This window comes from Setaria viridis, chromosome 8 (genome assembly GCF_005286985.2).
Source record: "Setaria viridis chromosome 8, Setaria_viridis_v4.0, whole genome shotgun sequence".
Lineage (NCBI taxonomy): Eukaryota > Viridiplantae > Streptophyta > Magnoliopsida > Poales > Poaceae > Setaria > Setaria viridis.
Window position 1 is genome coordinate 35,944,371 of NC_048270.2, and position 26,361 is coordinate 35,970,731.

The 26,361-nt window shown below is 40.3% G+C and overlaps 3 protein-coding genes and 1 pseudogene across 4 annotated transcripts; 2 read left to right on the forward strand and 2 right to left on the reverse strand.

Annotated features, from left to right (window-relative positions):
- The first annotated feature begins 797 nt into the window (after nt 1–797).
- On the forward strand, nt 798–5,482 carry LOC117833958 (transcription factor BHLH133). 2 transcript variants are annotated; one of them, XR_004635613.2, is made up of 6 exons: nt 798–1,355; nt 1,472–1,651; nt 1,737–1,802; nt 1,889–1,954; nt 2,308–2,495; nt 2,878–5,482. XR_004635613.2 is itself a non-coding variant. In XM_034713549.2 (5 exons), the coding sequence occupies exons 1-5, from the start codon at nt 999–1,001 to the stop codon at nt 2,398–2,400; spliced, it is 762 nt and encodes a 253-aa protein (XP_034569440.1). In that variant the 5' UTR covers nt 800–998; the 3' UTR covers nt 2,401–2,710. The 2 variants fall into 2 exon arrangements, 1 of the variants encoding a protein (XP_034569440.1); XM_034713549.2 differs by lacking the exon at nt 2,878–5,482 and having other exon boundaries at nt 800–1,355; nt 2,308–2,710.
- A 591-nt stretch (nt 5,483–6,073) lies between these two features.
- On the forward strand, nt 6,074–9,998 carry LOC117866352 (adenylyl-sulfate kinase 3). The gene is made up of 7 exons (XM_034750551.2): nt 6,074–6,463; nt 8,578–8,718; nt 8,809–8,958; nt 9,051–9,169; nt 9,297–9,381; nt 9,452–9,498; nt 9,655–9,998. The coding sequence occupies exons 1-7, from the start codon at nt 6,193–6,195 to the stop codon at nt 9,751–9,753; spliced, it is 912 nt and encodes a 303-aa protein (XP_034606442.1). The 5' UTR covers nt 6,074–6,192; the 3' UTR covers nt 9,754–9,998.
- A 7,983-nt stretch (nt 9,999–17,981) lies between these two features.
- On the reverse strand, nt 17,982–21,668 carry LOC117834598 (protein neprosin-like; annotated as a pseudogene).
- A 902-nt stretch (nt 21,669–22,570) lies between these two features.
- LOC117866297 (protein neprosin) lies at nt 22,571–25,801 on the reverse strand. The gene is made up of 7 exons (XM_034750482.2): nt 25,522–25,801; nt 24,471–24,557; nt 24,142–24,363; nt 23,870–24,037; nt 23,695–23,748; nt 23,435–23,581; nt 22,571–23,176 (listed from the first exon to the last, which is right to left on the reverse strand). The coding sequence occupies exons 1-7, from the start codon at nt 25,696–25,698 to the stop codon at nt 22,802–22,804; spliced, it is 1,230 nt and encodes a 409-aa protein (XP_034606373.1). The 5' UTR covers nt 25,699–25,801; the 3' UTR covers nt 22,571–22,801.
- Between the last annotated feature and the right edge of the window lie 560 nt (nt 25,802–26,361).

Here is a 26,361-nt window from a genome sequence, read left to right on the forward strand (position 1 = left end):
TTGCATCCATCATGTGGACAATCTTATGTTATTTTGAGCACTGTAGTTTTTGCTGGTCCAAATGGTTCACTTTCTCATTCCACACTTCCACAAAGGGGTTTTTGGATACATATAGGCCAACTATGGGTAGGTGGCTTGGAAACTAAGCAAAGCATCTAAAAAGCATCTAAATAGTATCTAAATAGATAAAATGCACATAGGTACATAGATAGATAAAAAACACACCCAACACACATATGACTTATTCTATCCGTTTCAATCCTGCACAAGACCAAGACTTGAACAATTATTGAGTTACATGGTTTGGTGATTCATATGATAGTCAATCGGATGGCATGTTGTACATCTTAAATATGTCTTGCAAGTCACAAATCACATAGAACGAAAAATTCTGAATTGCATGCTGAGATTAAGTTCACCTCCTTTTATTTTATTTTATCTATGACCTCCCAGCACTTCTTCTCCATGATTACCTACACTTCAAATTATCCTATTCAGGCCAGCTCTTAGTCTTGTCTCTTTTTGAAAAATACTGTCTGTTTTCATTTTGTAACTTAATTGAAGATCATGCGGATCATTAAATGGAAGCATATAATCACCTTGATTATTAGTCCTCTCTTTTCTTAGACCTCGAGTTTATGACATTATAATTCTCTTGGACCCTTGGCACATCACTAAGATCTTGTTGTCTTTTAAGTGGCTCAATGGACAAATGATTCCGTATGTGATCTTTCTAGTATCTGAACAGGAAGATTATATCTGAGGGAACAGGATGGGGCGTCGCGCTTCAGGCATAAACTACTGTCTCTTAGTTGTCATTCTACTCTGGCTTAAGAGGGAACTCGAGTCAAATTTATATCTGAAAAGATTCCCCGAACATGCAGTATAAATGTGCCCCCTCACCTGCACCGTGCTTAGTGCTTACAGACAAATTTTCCAAGAGTCCTCACATAACTTAGAAGTACCAGAAAATAGTATTGAAGGTTCAGATCAGCAGAATGGAAGCGAAGTGCGCATCCATTTGGAATGAGGAATCTGAGATGATTGCTCACCTGCAGTCCGTGTTCTGGAACAGCAGCGATGCTGATGCCAGCCTTTCTTCTCCTAACAGTAGCACTAGTTCTTGTATTGAACCTAGCACATTGCCTACTGCCTTGTTCCTTCCACTTATTGGACGAGAGAGTTATGATACAGCACCATTTCGGAACACTGCCGCAGATTGGTGCTTTGATCACCAGAGTCAGGCCTTTGCTCCAATTGCTAATGCAGTTACTGGTGACAAGAGGGCGGTTCGCATAGATGATGGTAGGAAGAAGAGTACGAACAGTAACAAGAAAGCCCGTATCGTTGCCCCAGTAAGTAATGCTAACACACTGAAAAAATTTGTTTCTCCACTTCAAATGTTCTGACATTATGTGTTGTAAACAAAAACAGCTGTTTCTAACATTGTCATTGGTGCAATTTATATCAGGTATTGAGGACCTTAAGTTCAAGTGCTCTTGATGATGAGGCCAATAACGAGCTTATCAATCACAGCAGCTCTGAAGATGATTCCATTGGCATGTGTGAGGAGTCTGTTGTTATGAAACAAAGAAGCAGTTCAAGAGGTCGCAGTCGGTCCTCAAAGAATTCACAGAGCGTTTATGCAAAGGTCAGAGCTACTCAATTTTAATTGTGCACTGATCTCTGAATCTGAAATTTTGTTTTCTGATGGCTTTTGTCATACTGTTTAACAGAAGAGAAGAGAGAGGATTAATGAAAAGCTAAAAACACTGCAGCAGCTTATTCCCAATGGCACCAAAGTAAGCTCTTACTGTTTTGTAGTTAGTAATCCAACTTTTGACTATACATTTGAGAGTACCGATCATTTGTTCTCCTGTATTTGCAGGTTGACATGAGCACTATGCTGGAAGAAGCAGTTCAGTACGTCAAGTTTCTGCAGCTTCAAATAAAGGTTCTTTTCCATGTCTCATCTAAGTCAGATCAAACATAGGAAGAAACATTTTCTTACAGTATAAATTCATGATTCTAGTTCTTACACATGTAAAATACCCATAAGAAAACCATGCCACTTCAGCTAAATGTTCACAATACTTTGACCACTCCAAATAAATACAAAGGTTTATAGTATTTTCAGAATGTTCAGGTCATGGTTAAAGAACGAAGGGATTTACCATGTGTCTGATCCAAATTTCAGATATCAATTTAACTTTGGCAACCGATAAAGTTTATTGTGTTAGGAACAATACATTTTAATGTACGATTAATTGATCTAGCTCTCATGTACCCTCCCTTTTTCTCTAACAGCTGTTGAGCTCTGATGAGACATGGATGTACGCTCCTCTTGCCTACAACCACATGACCATTGATATTAATATGAATTCTTCTGTGAAGCAATGATGACCGTCCAAAAAGAATTGGGCAAACTGATCATAATTCAGAAGGAGGGACCTGTCAAGTCAAACCCAGTACATGGTGCATCTGCTTTTAAACCTGTAATTAACCCTGACTTTACACAATTCAGTTACTTCTTGTAAGTAAGAGCAAGATATTCATTTATGATAAAATAGGTGCAAGGATCTGCCTTGTCATATGACAAAATAATGTATAAAAGATTTCTACACTTGTTATGACCACGATATCAAAGTGGCCTGTACTTTGAGCTTTGATACTCTGAAACTGAATGGAGCTGATGAAATTCATTCGGCTACTTATGATCTGCATAAGGAAATTCCAGTCTCTTCTGGTCACCATCAAAATATTAAAGTTTACTCATCGTATTCCCATAATTTTACAGCAAGAATATGACTCAACTATACGCATAGTAAACGTTTGAACTCATCCAGAACCTTTTTTGGTGTGAAATTGGTTCTGTAGGAGTCAAGGTCAGGAAAAAAGTGACGAAGGAGGACTGCTCGAGTTGTAATTTGTGGATGTCTTATTGTCTTGGCTACATGTACTTTAAGAAATGTGCCTCAGATGTGTAAGTTTTGCAATATGATGCATCTTCGTTAGAGAAAGTTTGAAGCCGGATATATCCCATTATCAAAAAAGAAAAGACAATTCGCTTTTGCAAGAAAATGCTTCCATCTTGTTAAGGAAAATGAGAGATATTAACAAAAGAAAATTTGAGCGTTTAATTTCTATCCTAGTCACCACTAAAACAAAAGGCCTGTTCGAAAGAGGAGGTTTTTTCAAGGATATTTCAGGATTTAGTTTATGCTTGTAGTAAATCCTATGATGAGCATCCCGAAACCTACTTTCCTAATATTACATGAAGTTACTTGTAATATTTGGGCAGCTCTCTTTATTTTGGATGTGTGATCGCCCAGGTCTCCACATGCTATGTAGTTCTAGGGAAACTGCAAACAGTAAGCTCAGAGAGATTGTTTACAAACTGCAATTTTTTTAAGCGCAATGGCCATCAATATTTGAAGTATTTTTTTTTTAAAAAAATGTGTAACTAGATGCCAGACAATTTCATCCATTTGCATAGATTTCATTTCCTCTGCTGTCTCATCAGTGATGATCAAAAGTTTCTCTTGGATAAAAAGAGTAACTGAAACTGCAGAAAGTGTCTGGCCAGGACGGCAAGTGCTTGTAGCACTATGATACGTAGTGGATCATGAGTTGCTGCAATGTATATGGCCCAAGTTGCACCAATCATTTGTTCTTGTTGCTTGCATATTTGCCACAAGTAAAGTGGTCTCTGTTTGTTGCAATACAGTTTCCTGTTAAGTCCACTAATTTTGACATGTTTAGGTCTGAAATTCCCCTATTTCAGGAAGAATCCAGTATTTTGCACATAGGAGCATGATGCAAGTAAATATTTGCCAACTGCAGTCTATATTGCTTTCACCAGGTAACTACTTTGTTTGCATTCCCGAAAGATGACTTCTTTGTTAAGGGACCTAGACTTTATCTAACTGGTGATGACCTGTCCAATGCACGTTTGTTGTCACCACTATGTAGCTTTTGTTTGGTTGTGTAACATTTGGCATGCACTAGATAAGCACAAACAAGGCTATTTGTGGGTGTCGAGTGTTAGCTCACAAAGGAGACATCTGATTGCCTCACGCGTCATGTCCCTGTTCTTGATTTCACCTCTTTTTTCAAGTGCAATCTGAAGGCAATCTTGTGCTCAAAGCTTCAAAATTTTTTGGTTATTTGCATGGACTGTAATGTCGATGAAATACCAAAAGAGTCATGTTATAAATAGTAAGTGTTTCTGAGAAATTATTTGAGTTTTTTAATATACTTCCTTAAATTTGTTGTTTTTTCAAATACACGCTCTCAATGTGCAACTATTTGACATATTTTCTTAAGTATGCATTTATCCCTTAGCTTCTCCATCCCCAATTTAATTTAAGACTTATTATTTCATTAGCTTAGGACAAACCGTTGACTAAATAATAATAATAATAATAATAATTTATTGATACACAATTTCTGACAGAAAATTGATAAATTTGCATTAAAATACTTATCATTCTACATATGTATGACAATATGACAGAAATAAGATACTGATTAAATAATTATTGGTAAAAGTCTTGTCCTAACAAGCAATCACCTTGTAAAGAAAATAAAGAGTAATTAAGAAAATCTTGTCATCAAGAAGAGATAAACATGTATTTGTGGTGATTATTAGCGCTTGGCCCCTCGTTACTTTTTGTGGTCTGTGACCTAATATTTCGAGAGCTTTTCGAAGCATCCGCCACTAAGGAGGTGTTTGGATACGAGGTGCTAAACTTTAGCAGGTCACATCGGATGTTCGGATGCTAATTAGGAAGACTAAACATGAGTTAATTACAAAACTAATTGCATAGATGGAGTTTAATTCGCGAGACGAATCTATTAAAGCTAATTAATTCATCATTAGCAAATGGTTACTGCAGCACCACATTATCAAATCATGGACTAAGTAGGCTTAATAGATTCGTCTCGTGAATTAGACTCCATCTATGTAATTAGTTTTGTAATTAGACTATGTTTAATACTTCTAATTAGTATCCAAACATCCGATGTGATAGGTGCTAAAGTTTAGCACGGGGTATCCAGACACCCCTAAGATTCCAACAAACCTCGTCATCTATCTTGCGAAAAAACGGCGAAAGGGATCTCGAAAGCATCTGCTACCGGTATGGTTCCAAGAATTCAATGCTTTATTTACAACAGAAGTGCAGCTTACCTCGACAGGAATTCAGGTTCATTGAATCTGTCCACAGTTTGAACCACGGACAGGACAGGAGGAACTCAAGGGCACGATCCTTGTCCACCTAAATGGGGTTCCTTTTTTTTTACCGCTTTTAGAGCTTCCATAAAACGCTCACTTATCCTTTCATAACCGCTGAGTTGTACGGATCATGCACGGCTTGTTTGATTCGAAAAACAGGGTATATCCTCGTGTCCTGGAGCTACTTTTATTGTTTCGTAGTACAAAATTAATGCAAGGATCGGAGCTCAGGACTTTCAGGTGGTACATGAACTGTGCATAAAGAATTTCAAATCATATTTATTTTGTTTCGTACGAAAGCCATGTTAAAAGTCTATACTTGGAAGTCAGAACTCATTTGAAATCGTACAAGAGTTGAAGATAGAGAATTTCAGAGTGTGGTTACAATTCTCCGTACTGAATTATGGTAAAAGGTCCACCAAGAACGACTCAAGAATTTCAACTCATCATCATAAAACGTGGTGCCGTACCCTCGTGTCTCCTCCACCCAGTGCACCAATAAAGTTGTTCCGGGATAAAGTTGTGTTTTTAGGAGTGGAACTCTAGCAAAAACAAGCAAGATTTAAAAAAATCATGAAAATTCATCCAAAGAGTGAGGTACTCTGAAGTTTCAAAAACAATTTAAAACTTGGAACATTTATATTCAAATTTAGTTGAGTTTTGTCGCAACAGTGGAGGTTCAAACCATTTTGGAAAAAAAATCATTCAAAAATAAAGTTTCGTCGCAACGGTGGAGGTTCAAACTCTATTTGACACGGTGACATAGCTTCGAAAAAGCTGACATTAGCATTTCGTGGCCCTATAAATAGCATCTCTCCTTCTCATAAACTCGGCCTGACACGCTGGCACACACATTTGTACACCGAACCCCGTGTGCGCATATATAGCGTTCGACGGTGACCACCAAACGCCGCCGCCCACGCTCCCAGACCGCCGGCGTTCGCACCAATCCCGCCATGCTCGCGAGGGCCATTCCGCGGCCGTGCTCCGGCGGCAGCGGCGTCAACGACGTCCGGTGCCGCCACGACGCACCGGGCACGAGGCCGTGGGTGCCCGGTGGCCTCGCACGCGGAGCTGGCGTCAAGCTCGTCGCGGTGAGGCCGGCGACGACGGTTGTGGCGGCGGCCGCCGGGGAGAGGAGGAGGACGGCGGGGCCGGAGCCGGTGGCCACCGCCGCGGCGGCGGCGGCGGACGGGACGCAGCTCGCCAATGGGTCGGTCGTCGCAGGTAGGTGCAAAATAATTGATCATCCGAAAAAGTTGATTCCGTTCCTTTTTGCACGAAATTGTTTCTTTCCTTAGCAGAAATGCCAACGAAGATTAAATCGTTTTTTGCTGTTTATAGGAGTACTATTATATATATATATTTTAAGTACTTCAACGTCTTTTTTTCGCGAGTGATTGACGTTATTAACTGTCAAACTAAAATTATGGCTACTAGCAAAGCACCAGCTGTAACTCTGCATCTTTTTTTTAGTTTTATTACAATGCTTTTAAAGTACTAGCTACACATAATTAAAAGGGCATCATAGTAATTTCTCACTATTTTTTACTTGGTTCCACCAAATTGGTACTTCTTCGTATTTCTCTTCAGGTTCCTTCCTTTATTTCCACCGTTCGATTTCACCGGATGGACGACTCTCATTTTTTTGAAGCACTCTAAAATTTCTCTTTTTTATAATATAATTTCACCTGACACAATATTACTTGTGCAGAAATCATGTGAAATTATCCGGCTGTAGCTTTGTCATCCTCATTTGTCTTTTTCTTTAGTTTGAATACAAAATACACAGAAATAAAATAATATATATATATATATTAGATTTAATTTCTAGCCTTTCAAAGCTACGGTAATTACTATATATATATAGGCAGTAGCGCTTCATTTTTTTTAAACGAGCTGGCAGGAGAGCTGCCACTTTATTAATAAAGAAGAATGCTCGAGGGGCAAAATAAAATAGGAAACTTTGTAGCACTTCATCATTTCTTTCAACAAACAAGGGAAATGAATCAGATTCGGTGGACTGATGCAACAGCTAGGGGAAGCAGATCTTGAGTTATCTTTAGGGATACCAACTGAGCGACCACGTGGAACACATGATCTATTAGTATATTATTAAAATACTCTACATGCCTGATCCCTGTTATGGCATTCGATTCCCACTTCGTCAAACAAATCAAGATAATGTACGGAACAAAAGGATTTACGCAGACAGGCAGCTGAGCTGTGATTGTCACCACTCACCAGTCCACCGTCACCACAGTCCTCTCTGTTAGTTAGTTTCTGTAAAATCTGTGACGAGGCACAGCAGAAGAATGCAACTCCATCACCACGGCTGCAGCTGCGCCTAACTACTATGAAGTGCAGAGTTGTGGATTTAGAGGGGTGAGGCATAAACTGCATTACGTTTCTTGTTTGTAGTTCTTGTTGCTAAACCCCAATGGTGTGGTGTGACTGGATAACTCCCAATGATCTCCTCGTGACAGACGAAAACTGCACGATTCAGGGTAAGGGTCATGGGTTGAGCTTGAGCCTGAGCCTGAAAATGACTGCGATTCTAGGTAGAAAACAGTTGGATGGCTTGGTGATCATCACTTTCAGAATGGGACAGCGTGTTCGGATCTTTCGATACAAGGCCGATTGCTGAATGGGACAGCACGCAAAAGATTTGAGATTGATTGGTGCCTATCTTGGGTACCATGGAATTGGAATCTCAATTCAGTTACAAAACGATTGGAGGTAGCCGTAAATCGGGTTTGGTTCTGCTCTCAGTTCTGCACTTTTAGCTCACCGTTTAGCTAGTAACCTTGACATGCACTGCAATGCATATTTCTTAATTGGTGCGATGTGATCATGGCAATCAAGCAACGAGTCAGAAACTTTGACTGATAGAACGTTTCCCAATAAATCAGAAAGGATACTTTATTGATATGCTTCTTTATTTGGCACTGATTGGTGATGCCAAAGTTATGGGTTTGGTGGTACTGAGACGTCAGATCCCTGTCCCATCTAGGAATGCCCATAAACCAGTAACTTAATATTGCCATTTCGATGATTTTCTTTTTGGGAGTGAAGCACAAGATCTTCACCAAGCTTCCCTGTTACAGTTTTTAGTAATCAGTACCCTCCATTTAATGGAAATCGTGGTAAACTGTAGGAGTCAGCATCTTTGCAAAAGTTTCGCAGCTACAGTAAACCTGACCGTTTATGATGCAGTATCCCAATTATGAATCACAGGATAGCATAATTAACTGGCTTATCCTAAGGCAATACTCCTAACTTTGTACCAATTTCTCATCATACTCCGTTTAACATTTCTGAGAGTTGTATGGATTTTACAGGTATCAGCAAGCTTGTGACCTCGACCGTTGGGAAATCGACAAATATCCTGTGGCATGAGTGCCCCATAGGGCAGAACGAGAGGCAGATGTTGCTGAACCAGAAGGGTTGTGTCGTGTGGATCACGGGACTAAGTGGTTCAGGTCTGCATGAGCTGATCAAGTCTACATGGTCACATACTGAATTTTCGCTCAGCTGTTGAAAATTTACCCAGATCTTAACATCTACCGCAGGAAAGAGCACGCTCGCATGCGCGCTGAGCAGGGAGCTGCACTCCAGAGGGCATCTGGCATATGTTCTTGATGGGGACAACCTCAGACACGGGTTGAACCGGGATCTCAGCTTCAAAGCAGAGGACCGTGCTGAAAACATACGCAGAGTAGGTATGTTCAGTTCAGAAACCACTCTGCATTTCGATCAGTTTCCACCTCAGAGCATTACTGCTTAGAGTTGTGTTTGTGCCACTCTTTTTCAGGAGAAGTAGCAAAGCTATTCGCAGATGCTGGCCTGATCTGCATTGCTAGCTTGATATCACCTTACAGAAGTGACCGAAGCGCGTGTCGCAATTTGCTGCCCAATTCTTCATTCATAGAGGTATGCGTGATGACCGACTTTGAAGTCTGAACTTCCTTGTAAACAAAGTCAGAAATTGCTCTCTTATTCTACTATGTACTCACGTTTCAGTAAGATATACGCAGTTGAGAGAAGTCTATGTCTGCAGGTATTTCTGAATGCCCCACTTGAGGTATGCGAAGCGAGGGATCCAAAGGGGTTGTACAAGCTTGCCCGTGCCGGCAAAATCAAAGGTAACAAAAACAACTGATTGCTGTTGCCTGGTATTTACTCGCAAAGCTTACCAAGGAAAATCACGTGCAGGGTTTACTGGGATTGATGATCCTTATGAACCACCATCTGATTGTGAGGTTAGCCAAATCTTTTGCTGCTAGAATATCTTCAGTGTCTCTGCAGATTCAGTACATTTCCTATTACTACCATCAGTTACTCTGAAGAATAAAGGTTCCTAGTTTAAGATAGTGATTTGCAGTCCTCTGTGACTAATTATGGACGGCTCTGTGCAGATAGTGATAGAGTGCAAAATTGGGGACTGCCCTTCACCTAAATCAATGGCTGATCAAGTAGTGTCATATCTCGAAGCAAACGGATTCTTAGAGGACTAGAGGTGTATGTCAGTGATGCACCTTCAGAAGCATTGGGTTGCCAAAAATGGTAGACATCACACTTCAAGTCCATATCATTCGGTCACACATGGTGCACAGCTTATGGCCAACTCTGGTGGCATATGTTTATGTTAGAGTCAGCAGTGCAAAATGTAACGTGTATAGTTGTACGATGAAGTGGACTGTTTGACACCAAAACCACAAATGGTTCATGAAAAAGGGTGCTGTCAAGCACTACAACGACAGAGTAGTGTCCTCGTCATTACTTGACATAGATAAAAATCACCACATATCAACCCCGTTTAACTAAGATATTGAAGCAAACACCTACTTATCTGACACATCATTGCTACATATATAGCTCCTCCTCGGAACATTAAAGAGTTGGCTATCTGTCCATGCTTATACCTGGAACAAAAAGACTCACTCAATATAAGCTAGTTGACATGCTTCACATCATACAGATCATCAAAAGGGAGCACGATTTATCTTCTATGCAACCATCAAGTGACATGATAGCGTCTGGGAGTGGGAGGAATCGAGATAATCTGAGTTGCTAAGTGGCAGGTTGGGGTAGCAACTATGCTGTTTTATACTGTTTTATAGTATCAAAGAGCCTGTGAGGCTATGGGAATTGGCTGCACCCATCGCTAACCAAGCACGCCCTCGGTCCCTAGGAAGATCACTTTTTCATGAGCCATTTGTTCTTTGGTATCAAACTGTATTCTAGTTTTTTTTTGAGAAGCAAACAGTATTCTAGTTGATATCACAACTCCTCCTTTAAACAAAATTACAATGATGCTAGCATTAAAATGCCACCATATTATACGCCACAGCTAACACATCATTCAGAATATGTGCCCAATGCAACCTAATTAAAACATCCAGGGGAAACAATTTTAACCACACAGACAAGTTGCTGGCATCTCTTGTCAACCAAAAGATCTAACTCTGAGGTATGGTGCTGAAGATGCATTGCAAACATCCACTTCTAGTCCTGTAAGAACCTTTTACTTGATCAGCCGTTGATTTAGGTGAAAGAATCCCCAAATTACCTGCACATAGTTTTGTTCATCTAGTCCTAGAGGACTGAAAAATCATCTACAAACTCTTGATATGGTTGAAGGAAAGCCTTGCCTACACTCTTACTTAACTAGCATTGTGTGCATAGCGTGCACACAGCACTCGTGGGCCACAAATGGGCCATATCAAAATTGGACTAGGTGTCACAATTTACTTGTATGGCGTTACACATCTCACTTGATCACATAACTGTACAGCTTTTTCCACTGACGCACCCATTATTCTACGTTTTACATTGCTGCACTGACACAAATGTTCCTCCCAAACTCTGTATCACGACAAACAACACATCCTCATAGTGAAAGTATACGAGCTCAATTTGAAGAAACCGGGGCAAACCATTTTTATTTCAGTATTGTCCCATTGAATCATCAGCCCAGGTTATAAATTCTAACCAAGTGCAGGCTATCAGTTAATCATAGGTGGATAGGCATGCACAACAATGTCCATCATCAATAGCAGCAGAATTGGGTGACATAATTTATTCATATTTATGTGTTCGAAAGTAGCATGAGATACATAAGGCTACTATTTATTCATATTTATGTGGATAGGCATGCACAACAATGCAAGCATTTTATTGATCACTGATATATGCACCTGTATATGTTGTAATTCATACATCCATATGTACTGACTGAAGGATACTGAAATCGGATGGATCTGAACCCCTCCAAACGAATCCGAACTCGAATACGGACGGATAATATGCATATATACCGTTTTCACCTCTAGTGAGGACATTAAAATCTCTAGCGTATACAGTGCTTTTGTAGTGCTTTTACAGGTTCTTTTGGCCGGCCTTCTTCCCTACACATTACACTCCATATTGTAGTTATCTGCCTCCACCAGCAACCGCTATTAGTCACAACTCACAAGGCAAGGCAGTTCTGTGTTTTGATATGATGTGGGTACATTGCCAAGGATGTAGTCAAACACATTTAAGAATGATAGGCATCAAGGAAAATGCTTTGAGAACGTCCCCAGAATCTTGTCAGTTGTTGCTGGAAATGATTTGCTTTGAAAAGAGTGTTTGTAGCAGCCTTCTGTAGGTGCAGTAAGATGGTACACAACGAAAGCATAATTGAGATTCGCGGTTGTAGAAACTTGTCGTTCATATTCCCATGCAGGCCTCACACATTGGCTTCTTATGTCAGCCCATTTCTGAAGAATAATGTTACGCTGTTGCTTATTTTGGTGTACTAGCTGTAACATGTATATGGTGCACAATCTCCTGTGTAACTCCCGTTCTATAGGAATGGAGTGTCATGAATGATAAAATCATGCTCGAGTTCAAGGCACACAGATAGGATAAAAGTTGTCTCTTATGAAAAATATGAGATCTCTACAGATATACAGTCGCAGTCGAGAGAGCAACGAGGAAAAAGAGACATGCATTTGGCCACTTTATTCTGCCGTAGCTAGCCTTTTTTTAGATGTAGGAAACCGGCCTCAACACTCACGAATGAGTGTCTGCAGCCACATATTACAATGTTCGAAACACAGGTCATAGACCACGAAGATGTCATAAGGCAAAAGAAAAGCCCCAAGTTTAGCCTAAGCAAACACTAGCAGCAAATTTAAAACCTAGGACAGATTACTAGAAGAGCTTCTAGGCCTTAATTCTGTTCCTGCAGCTCCACCCAAACTTGGTAAAAAGCTTCAACGCGGTGACTTCCAGCTGATGACATTCCACCTTCAAAATCTTTCCGTCTTCCTCTTTAGACATCTTTGACCAGATTCTGATCCAATATGTCGCTCTGAAGAGTACCTGCAGGGAATTGTTAGGATTGGTTCTCTTGAAAACCATACCATTTCTACTCAACCAAATGGCTCAACAGCCAGCCGCTGCACCAATTAAAATTCTACTTCTATGCCCAAACATATCTAGATACATTTGCAGGTGGCTGGAAACCAAAAGAAATAGATATGATGTTCCAAAAAAGTCTTGGCATATGGCATTCAAAAAACAAGTGTTGGATAGTCTCATCAGAGCTACACATACAGCACTTGATGCTACCCTTCCAGTTCCTTTTAGCAAGATTGTCTGCGGTAGCTAGCATGACTGAGACATCCAGGCTCCCCTTCTGGCCTCCTCTGGCTTCAACTGGTGCCCTTCCAAAACCACAGTAGAATGATTGCAGTATCAACTAGAAATCCTTAACGATATGTGTGTAAAGTCAGACATGGCCCAATTAGTTTTATGAACCCTAAACTCTCATTATTTACTTCTACTCGCCGTACCACACATCTAACCTCATGCTATGATCACTTCGATGACCCATTCAACAAAGCCAGTATTTGAGCAAAGTTTAGTGTAATGTAAAACAAGCAATTCCGATCTTAACTATTTCATTCCTTAAAAAAAACCAAAGTTTTATTGCTAGTTGCTTGTTTGTCCAACTCCTTTCCCTATATATACCTCTACATGTATTGCAGTTATCAGAGTTGCCTCAGAACTACTGGCACGATAGAGCTCTCTGTGTTTGTGGGCTCACGCGGGTGCATGGAGTTCTGACAAGATTGAGAATAGGTGGTATCAGGTTCAGTGATCCAAGAATACGTGAAGAAATTGGCATGGATCACAGAATTTGGATGAATTTGGATCCTCAGAATTTGGATGAAGAAATTGGCATGGATCACAGATAAGTTCTGATAAGTACAAAAACTTTTGTGGTATTGCAGCGGATCACAGAATTTGGATGAATGGGATACGTGTAGCAATGACATTGCCACAGGCCACAGCTAGGATTATGACTGTGGCCTTGCACTTATTTCTTCAATTGTATTGTCGGCTTAATGTTGGCTACCAGTGTCTGTTTTTGTGTAGGCTCCATTTTGAAGACTATTTTATGCTAACATTATATTTTCGTTGGTCAAAATCGATCACAACAAGTTAAGAAAGATTTGGGAGGAAATAAATTCTGTTTACGATAGGTTGGGTAGTATTCAAATGTTTGTTATTGTGAGAAAAAAAAAATACTCCCTCCGATCCGTCCCAAAATACTATTCGTTTTAGTTTTTCTCGATACATAGTCTAAGGTATCGATTGTTATATATGCATAGCTTCTCCACTATGAACCTAGAAGCTAAGTAGCACCTGTAAATGTCCATCCTTTCAGGATGCATGCATAGAAGCTAATAGATAGAGAGGGAAGTTCATATCCATGCATGGTTGTAGCCTACGAAGAGCCAAGTGAAATCTTCATATATAGGAGAAGTTGTGAGCATGCAATTGTTGCTTGGCTGGTTGCCAATAATGTATCAACTGTTCATGATCGGAAATTGGAATGAGTGGCACCAGGAAATAGAGTATCAACTAAGGGCATCTCTACAGCTCAAGCACTGATTCTACACGTGGGGTCAAATGCCAGCCTCGTAACCGCTGTGTGCTGTGTGCGGTTTGGAAATGCCAGCCTCGTAACCGTGGGGTCAAATACAGCAGCCAACTCTCTGCATCTTTATCTTTCTTGTACACACGCACAGCGGACAACCATTCCGCTGTGTGCTGTGTGCGGTTTGGAAATGGTGGAAATTCATTTGTGAAAGTGCTCATCATGATCAGGCCTAGACTAGTGTGGCTCAGTACTATAGAACACCAAGGATTAACGACCATAACCTTAATGACGGCTTAGAATTCGTGGTCGTCGGTGTTGGTTCTGAGTCGTTCCCGGAGAAAATTGTGTCATCCGATGACCACATGACTGGTGGTCGCAAAATTTTTGTTTTATTACAAATCCTCGTCGAGCAGGCCAACTGACGCAGAGATTAGATCAGATCGGTACTTGGCCCCTTTCAAAGCCTGTTCTCGTCCCTGCCTCGTGCGCTCCGCCGCCTCGTTCCGTTCTCATCCGGCTCCGGCAGGATCCTCGCAAAGGCAGGCCTCCATCTTCCCCTGCTCTGCCGCTACAAACCTCAACAACAAGTACAAGTCCGGCAACTGAACGCCACAAGCACCAGGTCGGCATCGATGACTCCCCTCTGGCTCTCTCCCACTGCAATTCCGTGATCTCCGATGGCTGTATCGCTTCTACCAGGGACGGTATGCTAATCCCTGATTTTTCCTGAGCAACTCTGTATCTGTTTTGTGGGTTCCCCTGTTTGATGAAGGCGTCTTGTATCAGCACGTGTTCTGCAGACCTATGGGAATTTGTTAGTGTAGAAAGACCTACATATGACATTATTGAACGCTAACTGAATTTATATTGAACGCTAACTGACATTGACAGTAATTTGTGATTTCTGGTTAGTCGTTGACAAATTACCTTATGTTGTTCTTTGCTAGTAACCAATTTTTTTTTAATTTTTTCTGTACTTCAACGTGATTTTGACTTGACCATTCTTTTGTGAATCCATGTTAACGGAATGACATGCTAAGCGTCCGAAGCTAAAATTGGTAATAAAGACAAAGGTGCCAATATATATTTCTGTTGTCACATTGACTGTATACTCCTTTTGACGACGTGAAGGTAAGTTCAGTTTCTTGAAATTCAAGCAAGCTTGGATCGAGTAACAGCTGCCTTCATGAACTTAGATTTTTTAAAATCATCTCTTTAGTATATAGCTTTTGTTCTTCACACAAAGAGTGAGTAATGCCCAGAACATGATTTTTTTGGTTCTAACAGTGCAAGCTGTAATGGCAAACTATTTCCTAGTTCCTTCCATAGGTTGATCTACAATTAATCTTTTACTGTCTTCAGAAACTTAATCATAGTTGTGAAATTGCATTTGTTAGATGTGCTAGATATTTAGCCTTTTCAGACGCTGTCAAATTTTACTTATTTATTTCAATACCTTGTTTTGCAGGGATCACAGTAAAGCAAAGTCATTCATGCATGACAAATGGTTCTAGAGGAAGGCTGCGCTGCTTTCGATCTCCCAGAATACTGTGGCATTGTGAACCCAGTCAAAATTAGTTTATAAATTAGCAGAGAAGTGTGTTATGCTCCAGTTCAACAGAACTTTTGTGTTGCTTTTTTATTGCACATGTGACTGATGTCTGTACCAAGAAAATAATCAATGATACTTGTGTGTGTTGCAATAAACAAAATTGTTATTCAGTGCTTTCAAATAAGCAATTGCTTCCGTTCTGTGCGAAAAACAATAATATGGGCTCTAGCTATTGTTGCTTTTAATGCTAAATGGTGGTCGTTAATGCTCAAAGAATGGCCTGTGCCGAAATAGTTACGACCAAATGGTGGCCGTTAATAAACCAAAAGTGGTCGTTGATGGTTAATTTTTAATGATGACAATTTGTCTCGGTTGTTAACGACCGTAACAACCATAAAAACCCTAAACTCTGAACGACCACATTCGTGTGGTTGTTAATATCTTTTAACGACCACATATCCGGTCGTTAATAACCATTCTTCTTTTCTTCTTGTATGGCTAACTTTATGTGCCACGCAGAATCAGTAGCTGACACAAAGTGCTACAGCGCAGCTTGGAGTGTCTAATACCACCCTCGTCACAGACACATAATGGATGATGGGAATTCATACCACAACTCTTGGGTTTGTTACCCATAAACCAAATGCTAAAGTGGACAAGGGCGGAATATGATACAGCATACGTATGTGGTCTTAATTTTGTACATGAAAATCAGAGGTGTCATTGCCACTGTGTGGTACAGGAGAATCAGACCGTTTGTGAATTAGAGATCGATGCGCCGTTTGTGCAGGACAACGCAATTTATGTAATAATAATTTCTGCAACTTTGGATTGAAGTATGTTCTATGTTGTATGCATTGGTTTGCTGGACCTAAACAAAAAGTTACGTATTCTTTGAACTTGGGGTCTTCCTTCTCTATGTCACACATTACTGTAAGCACGCTTGCTCGTCATTCTCAATATTTTTTTCCAGATCACTTTCTGTTCGTCATATGGTAGCTTGCACCATCTGCAAGCTGAGCATTCCATGTGATCCAGTTTAGCTAGTCATTCCAACATTTCCTTTGGGCCAATGTAGCCATGACTCATGCCAGTGATCCAGTTCTGTTAATAATTTGCTCCTGTACGTATTCTGGAGCAGTTGCAAGATTGTCTTGATGATGCGAGTGGGCTCATCCATGTGCCTTAATGTGGTTGTATGCAAACTTTTATGTCATCTTCTTCCCAACAGTTTTTTCACTTTGCCCTACTGTACCTTTTGGGATATGTAAGCCTTGGTCAACATCGTCAAACCCCTGCTGGAGCACACTCTGCCTTGACGACAGTAGCTTCCAACATGGTGGATCAGATTCAAAACGGCTTCGAGAATTGGGTGGGGCTCCTCGTCTAGTCTGTCTCCGGCCTGTTTGGCTCATGAATTGTTGAATGACTGGCCGGGGGGCTTTCTGAACTCACCAAGCTTCTGTAGGTGTAGTAATATATAATTTCACTAAAAAAGAGAAGGAAAGAAAAGCGCAAGGGAACCAATACTGCTAGAGCAGTGGGCTTTCTGAGCTCAGTTGGTCAAAATTTGGGCTGCACCTAGCCCACTGTCATTCTTGGCCCATGAAGAAGGGTCCATACACACGACAGGTGGACCAAAGATAAATTGGGCCGACACACTCACACCCAGCTCTGTTCGTTTTTCTATTTCATTCATTTTGTACCTGGTCAAATATATTTCTAACATCACACCAACCACCGATTTTGTAAACTTAATAAATCCTTGTAAAGTTGCCTTTGTACAATATTTTAGTGCATTATGCATTCAGTTTGAAACACAATACTTTCTTTTTAGACAAATAAACTAGCGCAAGCTGGAACTAGTTCTCAATTAGAGAACACTGCATATGCCCGAAGAAAAATGTTTTCAATACTAAGAACTTAGATTATGTATTTAAGCTCTAGAATTCAGACCTTATTTTTCTGTCTTCTATTGACTGTTGAATGTTCTTGATGGAGTCGTATGTTCCTTAATAATGATTGATCAATGCGTCATGAATGTTGCACATTCAAGATGTAGAGGCTGGGACAGTGTTTTACTCCATCATAAAAAAAAATCTTGAAGCTCTAGAAATGGACACAATCCAATTTATGTATCTGCAGTGCATATACAGTTGTAATAACAATGATGAAACCTGCTTATTCTATACTCGGTAACATACAGGGAATCATGAATATATTTGAGTCACTTAAACACCAAACCATAATGTGCTAGTAGACACCAACAATACTTTATTGGCCCTCTAATAATGCAAAATGTATTGTTACAGGGGTATTCAACTATTCATCATGTATCAACGAGATGTTTGGGCTCCAAACGCAGTTCAAATTTTACTATTGGCAGTTAGGGCTCCTCCCAGGACCGCCATAGTAGACGTAAGTGCCCCAGTCGCTATTGGCACCATTCTGCACGCTATAGCAGCTGGATCGCTCAGCTAACAAAACCACACCATTTGGCAATTTGAGATTGTTGGATGAATCTACGACTTGGATGTTCTTGATGTAGCTAGCCTTGCCGAACCCTTCCTCTGGGAAGTGTCCGCTACCCATTCCAGTGGAAGTCTGGCCGGCGTCAGGCGAGTATACCTCACCGCCCCATTGAACATTGGAGGCACTGTCTGACAAGTAAGAGAAGATGGATGATGGCCAATAGCCCAATACATCGCTTCCTACTTTCAACCACCAGTTGCCCCCCATTGGATCCTGCAAAACGAAATTACTTGGAGAGTTCAGCAGACAGGATTATGATCGACCAGGGATGTAGGGAACGTAGTTGTATATTCCTTTTAGTCCTAAAATCAGAGCATGCACAAAAGTGTGAGTTTTTACTTATTCCTTATCTGCACTATGGAAAGTACTGCACATTGATGGAAACAAAAATTCTAAGTGAAGGGGTGCCGGCTATCAAAAATTCGAACCAAAATATTATAAATCTTGTTGATTATGAAGGGGTGCCGGCTATCATAATGCAAGATTTTTCGTAGCAATTAGGCCAGATTTATAATATTTCCTTGCATAAGCTGAAGATAAAGATCCTTTTAAAGCTTTATTAATGTATAAGGCTAACTTAACAGTGTTGCATTTGTAGACAAAATCCGGTACGTGCATAGGGATGTGATTCCGTGAGGGCGACCACAAACAGGCAATACCACGGTTTTAGCCTTGTTTTATGCTGGATGAGAATGTGAATGATTTTTGTGCTTTACCTTCCAGATTAAAATATCGATGCCATGTTGTGACACCATATATTGAGACTGGGGAGATGCTGCCACCGATGGCGATCTGCTGCCTATTCGCTTCAGCTTATAAGCTGGCTGAAAAGTTGAAACGGCTGATTTGTTGTGAGAGGAAAATACTGTTTGGTGGCTGATAAGCCGGCTAAATAAGCTGAAGCGAACATGTGATTGTTTGTCTGAATGAACCCTGGGCAGCCTAGATTGTAACATCCTGTTTGGTGGTATGCATCACGCTACAATATGCCGCAGCAATAGAAATTAGTACCCATATATTTCATTCCTCAACTTAATAAACATGTGTCTAGTATTACAAAGGAATGTGATGTTTGTCTTACAGTCCAGTAGATGAAGAGCCTAGTATTACTATCATGATATTTACCTCCCTGGGTAAACCTGCAATTTTGTAGAGCACAGAGCCATTAGCCACTACAATGAAAGAGATTGCACAACTTATTAGTGCATCATTACAAGAACCTTTAGGGAACGTAAAACAGTGTGATTTTAGCCATGTATAAAGATTTTTAGAAAAAGTTCTCTATGCTTTTCGACAGGCCATTAGTTCCTAAAAACAGTGATGTTAGCGTTACAACTAATGAAAGAAACTTTTTTGCATGAATGGAGAATTAACGGAACTTCTAATCTTTGATGAAGGTGTGTTTATGTTTTCCCCTTCGTGGTATCACCTGCCATCCTGCTTCAATGGTATTGAGATCATTGCCTTGATGGGACCCCCCTGTGATCCATAGTTGGGCCAGGCTGAAGCCATTGCCCCTCTCAATCGTTGGTTGCCACAAATTAACGGTGGTTTTTGTTCCGTAGTAGTATTTATCACCCGATGCAGACACTACAGCATGCTGATCAATGAGAGAGCAAACAAATTGTTTAAGCAATGTCAGAAATCATAATACAAATCAAATCCAAAATGAAGATTGGTAATTAATAATATGAAGGTGATTCTCGAATGATGTTTTGTACCAGGTGACCAATTGTTGCACTAGCGTCAGGGTCATCAACAGAAACAAGTTTTGGGATGCTCCCAGGTCTCTTCTTGCCATACCTCTTGATAGAGCTGGCCCTCAGCACTTCCTCCTCCTTGGTCCTTCGGATCGGTATGGTGTTTTCAGGGCACTTGCCATTCTGATGCTATAATTGGCCGGGTAAGTGGTTGTGTTTCAATTTTGGAGTCATCATATAAACCACCAGGGTGATAAACAAGTTGGGGCACCATTGAGTGATATCATGATACACGTGTTTGTATGGTGGTGGTGAGGGCACTGGTACATGTGTTTGTATGGTGGAGAGGTACCTGGATGGTATGGTTCTTGAGGAAAGGATGATCGAATGCAGGCTGTTTGGAGATGTGCACAGAGTCTATGATATCTCCATCTGGGCTCTATTAATTTCGCAGTATCAGTAGTTGCAACAAAGTTTATAGAAAATATAATAAAATTTATAATACAAAATAAATATACTTTGAAGACATATATTTTATTTTGTATCTAATAAAACTAACTTGATGTTATATACGTTGTCTGTTGATGCTTAGGTTTTTTCTACAAGCTTGGTCAATGTGAGAGAAGAGAAATGTTTTTCGATACTGGAACAGACATTTTTTTTGAAGAATACATCAAACCACAAATATTATAGAAGGACATATATTCCAGGAGATTATGTAGCCAAGATATCAGAAGATTTGATATACTAAAGAGAAATAATAAAATACAAGAAAAGAACTCAAAATTTCTAACAAGCTACTGAAGTGAATTATAATTAGGAACAGAGGGATGTACTAAAAAGCTTGACCTGCAACGCATGTTTGGAATGTAAACATTTTATATTTTAAATCAGAACATATAGAAAATATATTTCTATGAGGTTTAAAATTTAGGACGTATCTGGTGCAAACCATCTAACCTGTATAACCTTAGAAACTATGAATCAAGACTACAAGATGCTAATCCAATGGATAGTGTTAGTGGTGGGATTATTTTGCAGTTAAACCCCTCACCCGCTGGTCACTTTTGCATACCATGGAAAAGGTGCTGCATCAAAAGTAGCCGGCGGGTGGGAGGTTTAACTGCAAAATAATCTTACCACTAACTCTATCTATTAGATTAACATCTTGTGATCTTGATTTATAGGTTTAAGGTTGCAGCCTTAAAATTTTTACCAGATAGTATCGTCAAAGCGATTGGCTCTGGAGATGGGACTTCCGTCGTCATATGTGCAATTCAGATCATCGAGACGAAGACTCACCTAGCGACGACGATCCGACAAATCACGTATGCGTACAGCACCACTGGTTACCAGAGAGCATATGTTTTATACGTGCAGCATGCAACACCACAGACCCTGTTGGCACTGCAACGTAGGATCGAGGTCGACTCGCCGTCATCTTGCCCGACTCCGATCGACTTTGGGCAAAATTCCAAAGAGAAGACCACATAATGGCGCGTCCGGCGAGAAAGCGATACATCTTGGTTTGCCAGTCCAAGTCTTCGAGGGAACTATAGCACAGCGTTTTTCCGTTTTCAGATTGTTCTGGGTGATTGGGACTTGTACAACGCTCATGCACCACTCGACTTCCTGCTGCTTGGGAAGTCTTAGGCCACTACATATAAGGATGGAAATGTGGAAATGGATATCCGAATTATCTGAATCCATATCCGCTAAAACGACAAATATGGATATCCGTATTCGTATCCGAATTTAATGTGGTACTAAAATGGATACATCCGAATTTATTTTTCTTGATTTTCTCTATCCGATTCCACATTCGTATTCGACAATATCCGACACTATCCATGTCCGACCATATGAAATTATTAGTTATCTCTATAACTAATGATAAATGATGTTACTTTGAATATTAATAATGACATTATATCATTAAAACTATTCAAAATTTATCTTTATAACTAATAATTAATGATATTAGTTTTATTATTACTAATATTGTACCCATAAATTTTATCTCTAATTTTAGTGACCAATGTCATTAAATTTAATAATAAATATATGTGAATATTAAATTTAATTTTGAATACTCTAGTTTATCTATTTATTAATAAAACATTTTTGTACAATGTTTATTAGTCATCGATAAATGTTTATATTTATTAAAATATATATTTATCTGTATATTAATTTTTTCATAAAGCGCACTATTTCAAATAACTATTAATTAATGTAATATTTTCATGAGCGATTTTTTGTTTGCACTAGTTAGGTACTCATACTTAGTCTCTACTTGTATAAAGCTTTTGTTGTTAAAAAACCATCAACAAACAAAATAGGTAAATGTTATCTTTAAACCGAGTAAATATCCGATGGATATTCGAATCCGAGATATTCGTTTTGTATTCATATTCGAGAACGTCCGAATTCGCATTCGTATTCGACTTAAAATATGATAAAAAGTGCTATCCGGATCCGATTCCATGCAAATCCGATCTGAATTCCATAACTAACTACGCAAGCGTGTGATTCGGTCTCAAAGTGTCAAGTGTTGCATGCTGTAAAAACCATAGTGATTCAAAAAGTAGCAGTGCATCTACACACTATACTGAAATCAAAGTTTGCTGCACTGCACCTCAGTCGACAGTCGTCGTCCATTGAATACAAACCAGCCTAGTGGCATCGATATGCTTCTTGTGGCATTTGCATGGGTCATGCAGTTGTAACCCTACAATACTTTATTGGGCCCCTAGCAATACTTTATTGGCATTATGCATTGCTAAAGGAGTATTCGTCGTGTATTTAGGAGATTTTTGGGCTGTAAAGTAATTCAAGGATTACTATGGGCAGTTAGAGTTCCTCCCAGGTCCTCCATAAAAGATGTATGTGCCCCAGTCGTTGCTACTGGTGCCACTCTGCACGTTATAGCAGCTGGGGGACGGATTTATTATGAAGCCCAAACCACTTGCTTGTCTGAGATAGTTGGATGAATCTACCACTTGGATGTTCCTGATGTAGCTGGCCTTGCCAAACCCTTCCCCAGGGAAGTGTCCACTGCCCATGTCTGTCGAAGTTTGACCGGCGCTAGACGAGAACACCTTGCCACCCCACTGAATATAGGAGGCACTGTTTTTCAAGTGGGTGAAGATGGATGATGGCCAATAGCCCACATTAGTGCCTCCTACTTGCAGCCACCAGTTGCCCGTGTTTGGGTCCTGCAAGCAAAATTTACAGGACAATTCAGGAGACCTGATTATGATTGGGACATAGCAATTGGGCCAGATTTGCAACACTAGGTTCTTGTAGAATACTAAGATAAAGATTCCTTTGAAGCTTTGCTAAAAAGGCTAACTTGACAGTAGTGTTGCATTTATGGAGAAATCTGTAGCACAATAGGGACAACTAGTATTAAAATGGTGAGCATTCGTGAACTTTATTTTATGTTCGGAATGTGAATATTCTTTGTGTTTTACCTTCCAAACTAGAATACATATTTCGTATTGTGAGCCACCATAGACGGACTGAGGGGAGAGGGTACCACCGAGAGCAATCTGATTGTTTGTCTGGACGAATCCTGAGCACCCTAGATTGTAGCATCCTGTTGTTCGATACGCATCACGCTAAAATATATTGAATAGTAATACAAATCAGTACCTTTATGTCCCAACTTAATAAAAAATTAAAGGTCAATATTACTAATGAAGATAAATGAATAATGTGAGGTTTATCTTACAGTCCAGTAGATGAAGAGTCTAGGATTGTTATCCCCATAGAAACTTTGGTAAACCTGAAATATTAAAGGGAGCACAAATCCATCAGCTACAATGTTAGAGAATGCACAACTTAGTGCGACAACCAGTGAACTCATATGAAAGTGTGTTTAATTTTTCCCTTATTAGAAGTCTCACCTGCCATCCTACTTCAATGGTATTGAGATCGTTGTTGGCATAGGACCCTGCAACGGTCCAGAGTTGGGTCAAGCTGAAGTCTTCGGCCGTCTCGGTCATTGGTTTCCACAGATTTACCTTGATTTGAGTTCCATAGTATTGGCCATCTGCTGAAGATGCTACAGCATACTGCTCGATGGGAGAAAAAAGTTAAAGCAGTAATATAAAAAAAAATCCAAGTGGAAGATTAGTTAGTAATAAAATGAAGGTGATTTTTGAATGATGTTTTGTACCTCATGGCCAGTCGTCACACTAGTTTCAGGGTGGATATTTGGTATGCTGTCGGGCCTCTTCTTTCCATACAAATTGACCGAGCTGGCCCTCAGGACATCCTCCTCCTTTGTCCTTCGGATTGGTACGGTGTTCTCAGGGCACTTGCCATTCTGGTGCCATGCTTGGGTGATTGGATGAGGTGCAATGTTGGAGTCACCTCTAGGATGGTAAGAAGGCTGCATCTGAAAGGTGATGGTGTGGAGCACCATTATACATGTGATTGTGCGGTGGGATGTGTACGTCCACCCAACAGTGAAATGAAAAGGGCAATATTGCTGCAGAGACGAACCTGCATGGTATGGTTCTTCAGGAGGGGATGATCGAATGCAGGCTGTTTGGAGATGGGCACACAGTCTATGATATCTCCATCTGGGCTCTGTTAATTTCTCAGAATCAGTAGTTGAAAAAATGCAATTATGTTTCGCAACTGTGTGCAATTTCAATCGGCCATGACCTTTCGTTATAATTATAATAAGTCCATAAAGCCGTGCATACGTGCACATCTCCGGATTTGAGAAGAGACATACTCCCTCTAGTTTTTTTACACGTCACATTTGATTTGTCCTAATTCAAACTTCTCTAACTTTGATCATGTTTATAGAAAAGTATAACATCTATACTACCAAATATATGCACTATAAAATATATTTCATGGTGAGTTCAATAAAATAAATTTGATATTGTAGATGTTGTCCGTGTTCTCCAAAAATACAGAAAAGGTCTTGATCTGATTTGGTCTATATATTTCACAAACTTATCTTTCTGACCAAATCATATTCGTATTTTTTATAACAAAAGCCGCAGCCCATCCACGTAAACTTGAGCGTAAATAATGGCAATCTGCAAGCGGTGCTTTGGCCTCTTCCAACAAGGCTCCACCTTTATATTTGAACAAGCACGAATGCTTTTCCTGTGCAAGTAATTTGAATTTCAGTTTAATTTCTTTCAAGCATTTATAACTTGCCCGGATGGAGACAAACTTTATATGAAAATTGTAGGTTGGAAATTTTTTATTTGAAGTCGTGAGATGTATAAGTAATTGACAAAATGTTTTAGACAACAAGAGTCCTAAGGAAAAAAAATCTACCTGTTGCATCAACAATGAAGTATAACCGAGATCATAAGAAGGGACATATATATACGAGGGGTGGGGTAATCATCATGTGGGTAAGTCTGGGGTCTTTTTTTTCTCCATTTTCTTTCATCAAATTTTGGTCCGACTATCCGTCACTGACATGTCAGTTTTCATACTTCTCATTTGCGTAACCGACACGTATTTCTGCAGTAGTGGTTCTGCGTGTATATACATTCTTCCCATTACGAATTTAAGATGCCAATACCTGAATGCTCGTGACAGGAGCCTTGTTGACCCGCCTGAGGAAGCTTCGCACCTGCCTCAGGTGCTCTTCCGACGATCCTCCGGCAGTCCCCAACGCCGCTGCCATTGTTGGCCCCTCCAAGAGGAGAAACGCGAGAGCCACGGCGAGCGCGACCAAGCACGCTCGCGTCGCTGCCATGAGCGTGTATTTGCAACACGTTATAAGTACAAATATCAGAGAGCTAGCTGCTAGTTGTTTCTCCTCTGATATGATCTTGCAGCTGTGGAGGCGAAGTGTCCTGCAGCTGGCTCGGCTTTTAAAGGGCTGGAGATCAGTGGAGACGTCTCGGTCGGCCTGGCTGCCAACGTGCTTGGAGAGGTACCAGCACCGCACTTGTGAATTCCTCGGATAGGAGATGTGTGCAGTCGTTGCACGCCTGCTTGTATTGTCCCGGCAAGTTGCAGTATATTGGATTAGTGCCAGCCCAACTAAGTTTATTATGCCAATTTTTATTTCCTTTTCCAAAATGGATCTAAAGATGTTTTTATATCTCCAGTCAAAACGTGTTAGTTAAAATTGCATGTAGTGAAACAAAGAGTTTAAAAGTTTCTATATTTCGCCAGATAGAGATATGTCCCGTGTACTATAAATTTCTAAAATACGTGTGATGATGGGATCGGAGTTCCCAAGGGACAGAGTTGAGCTAGCTAGCTTCTTCTGATGATAAACTGCCACACCTCGGACAGACAAGGCCATTGCAAAGAAGGAGCATCCGATATTAGCATCAAAGCGTGCGACTCCGGGTCCGGGGATCGAGTGGCGGCGGTTTTCTGCTTCCGATTACCGACGGAGACTGGCACT

Bases quoted from the DNA above. Each gene is read 5' to 3' on its own strand.
- LOC117866297 (XM_034750482.2), bottom strand. From the start codon at position 25,698: ATGGCAGCGACGCGAGCGTGCTTGGTCGCGCTCGCCGTGGCTCTCGCG. The intron at 23,749-23,869 runs GTGAGACTTCTA...TTAATATTTCAG, and splicing joins CCATTGAAGTAGGATGGCAG to GTTTACCAAAGTTTCTATGG. The intron at 23,582-23,694 runs GTAAGATAAACC...AATATATTTTAG, and splicing joins GACTCTTCATCTACTGGACT to CGTGATGCGTATCGAACAAC.
- LOC117833958 (XM_034713549.2), top strand. From the start codon at position 999: ATGGAAGCGAAGTGCGCATCCATTTGGAATGAGGAATCTGAGATGATT. The intron at 1,803-1,888 runs GTAAGCTCTTAC...CTGTATTTGCAG, and splicing joins TTATTCCCAATGGCACCAAA to GTTGACATGAGCACTATGCT. The intron at 1,955-2,307 runs GTTCTTTTCCAT...TTTCTCTAACAG, and splicing joins TTCTGCAGCTTCAAATAAAG to CTGTTGAGCTCTGATGAGAC.
- LOC117866352 (XM_034750551.2), top strand. From the start codon at position 6,193: ATGCTCGCGAGGGCCATTCCGCGGCCGTGCTCCGGCGGCAGCGGCGTC. The intron at 8,719-8,808 runs GTCTGCATGAGC...CATCTACCGCAG, and splicing joins CACGGGACTAAGTGGTTCAG to GAAAGAGCACGCTCGCATGC. The intron at 9,170-9,296 runs GTATGCGTGATG...CTATGTCTGCAG, and splicing joins CCAATTCTTCATTCATAGAG to GTATTTCTGAATGCCCCACT.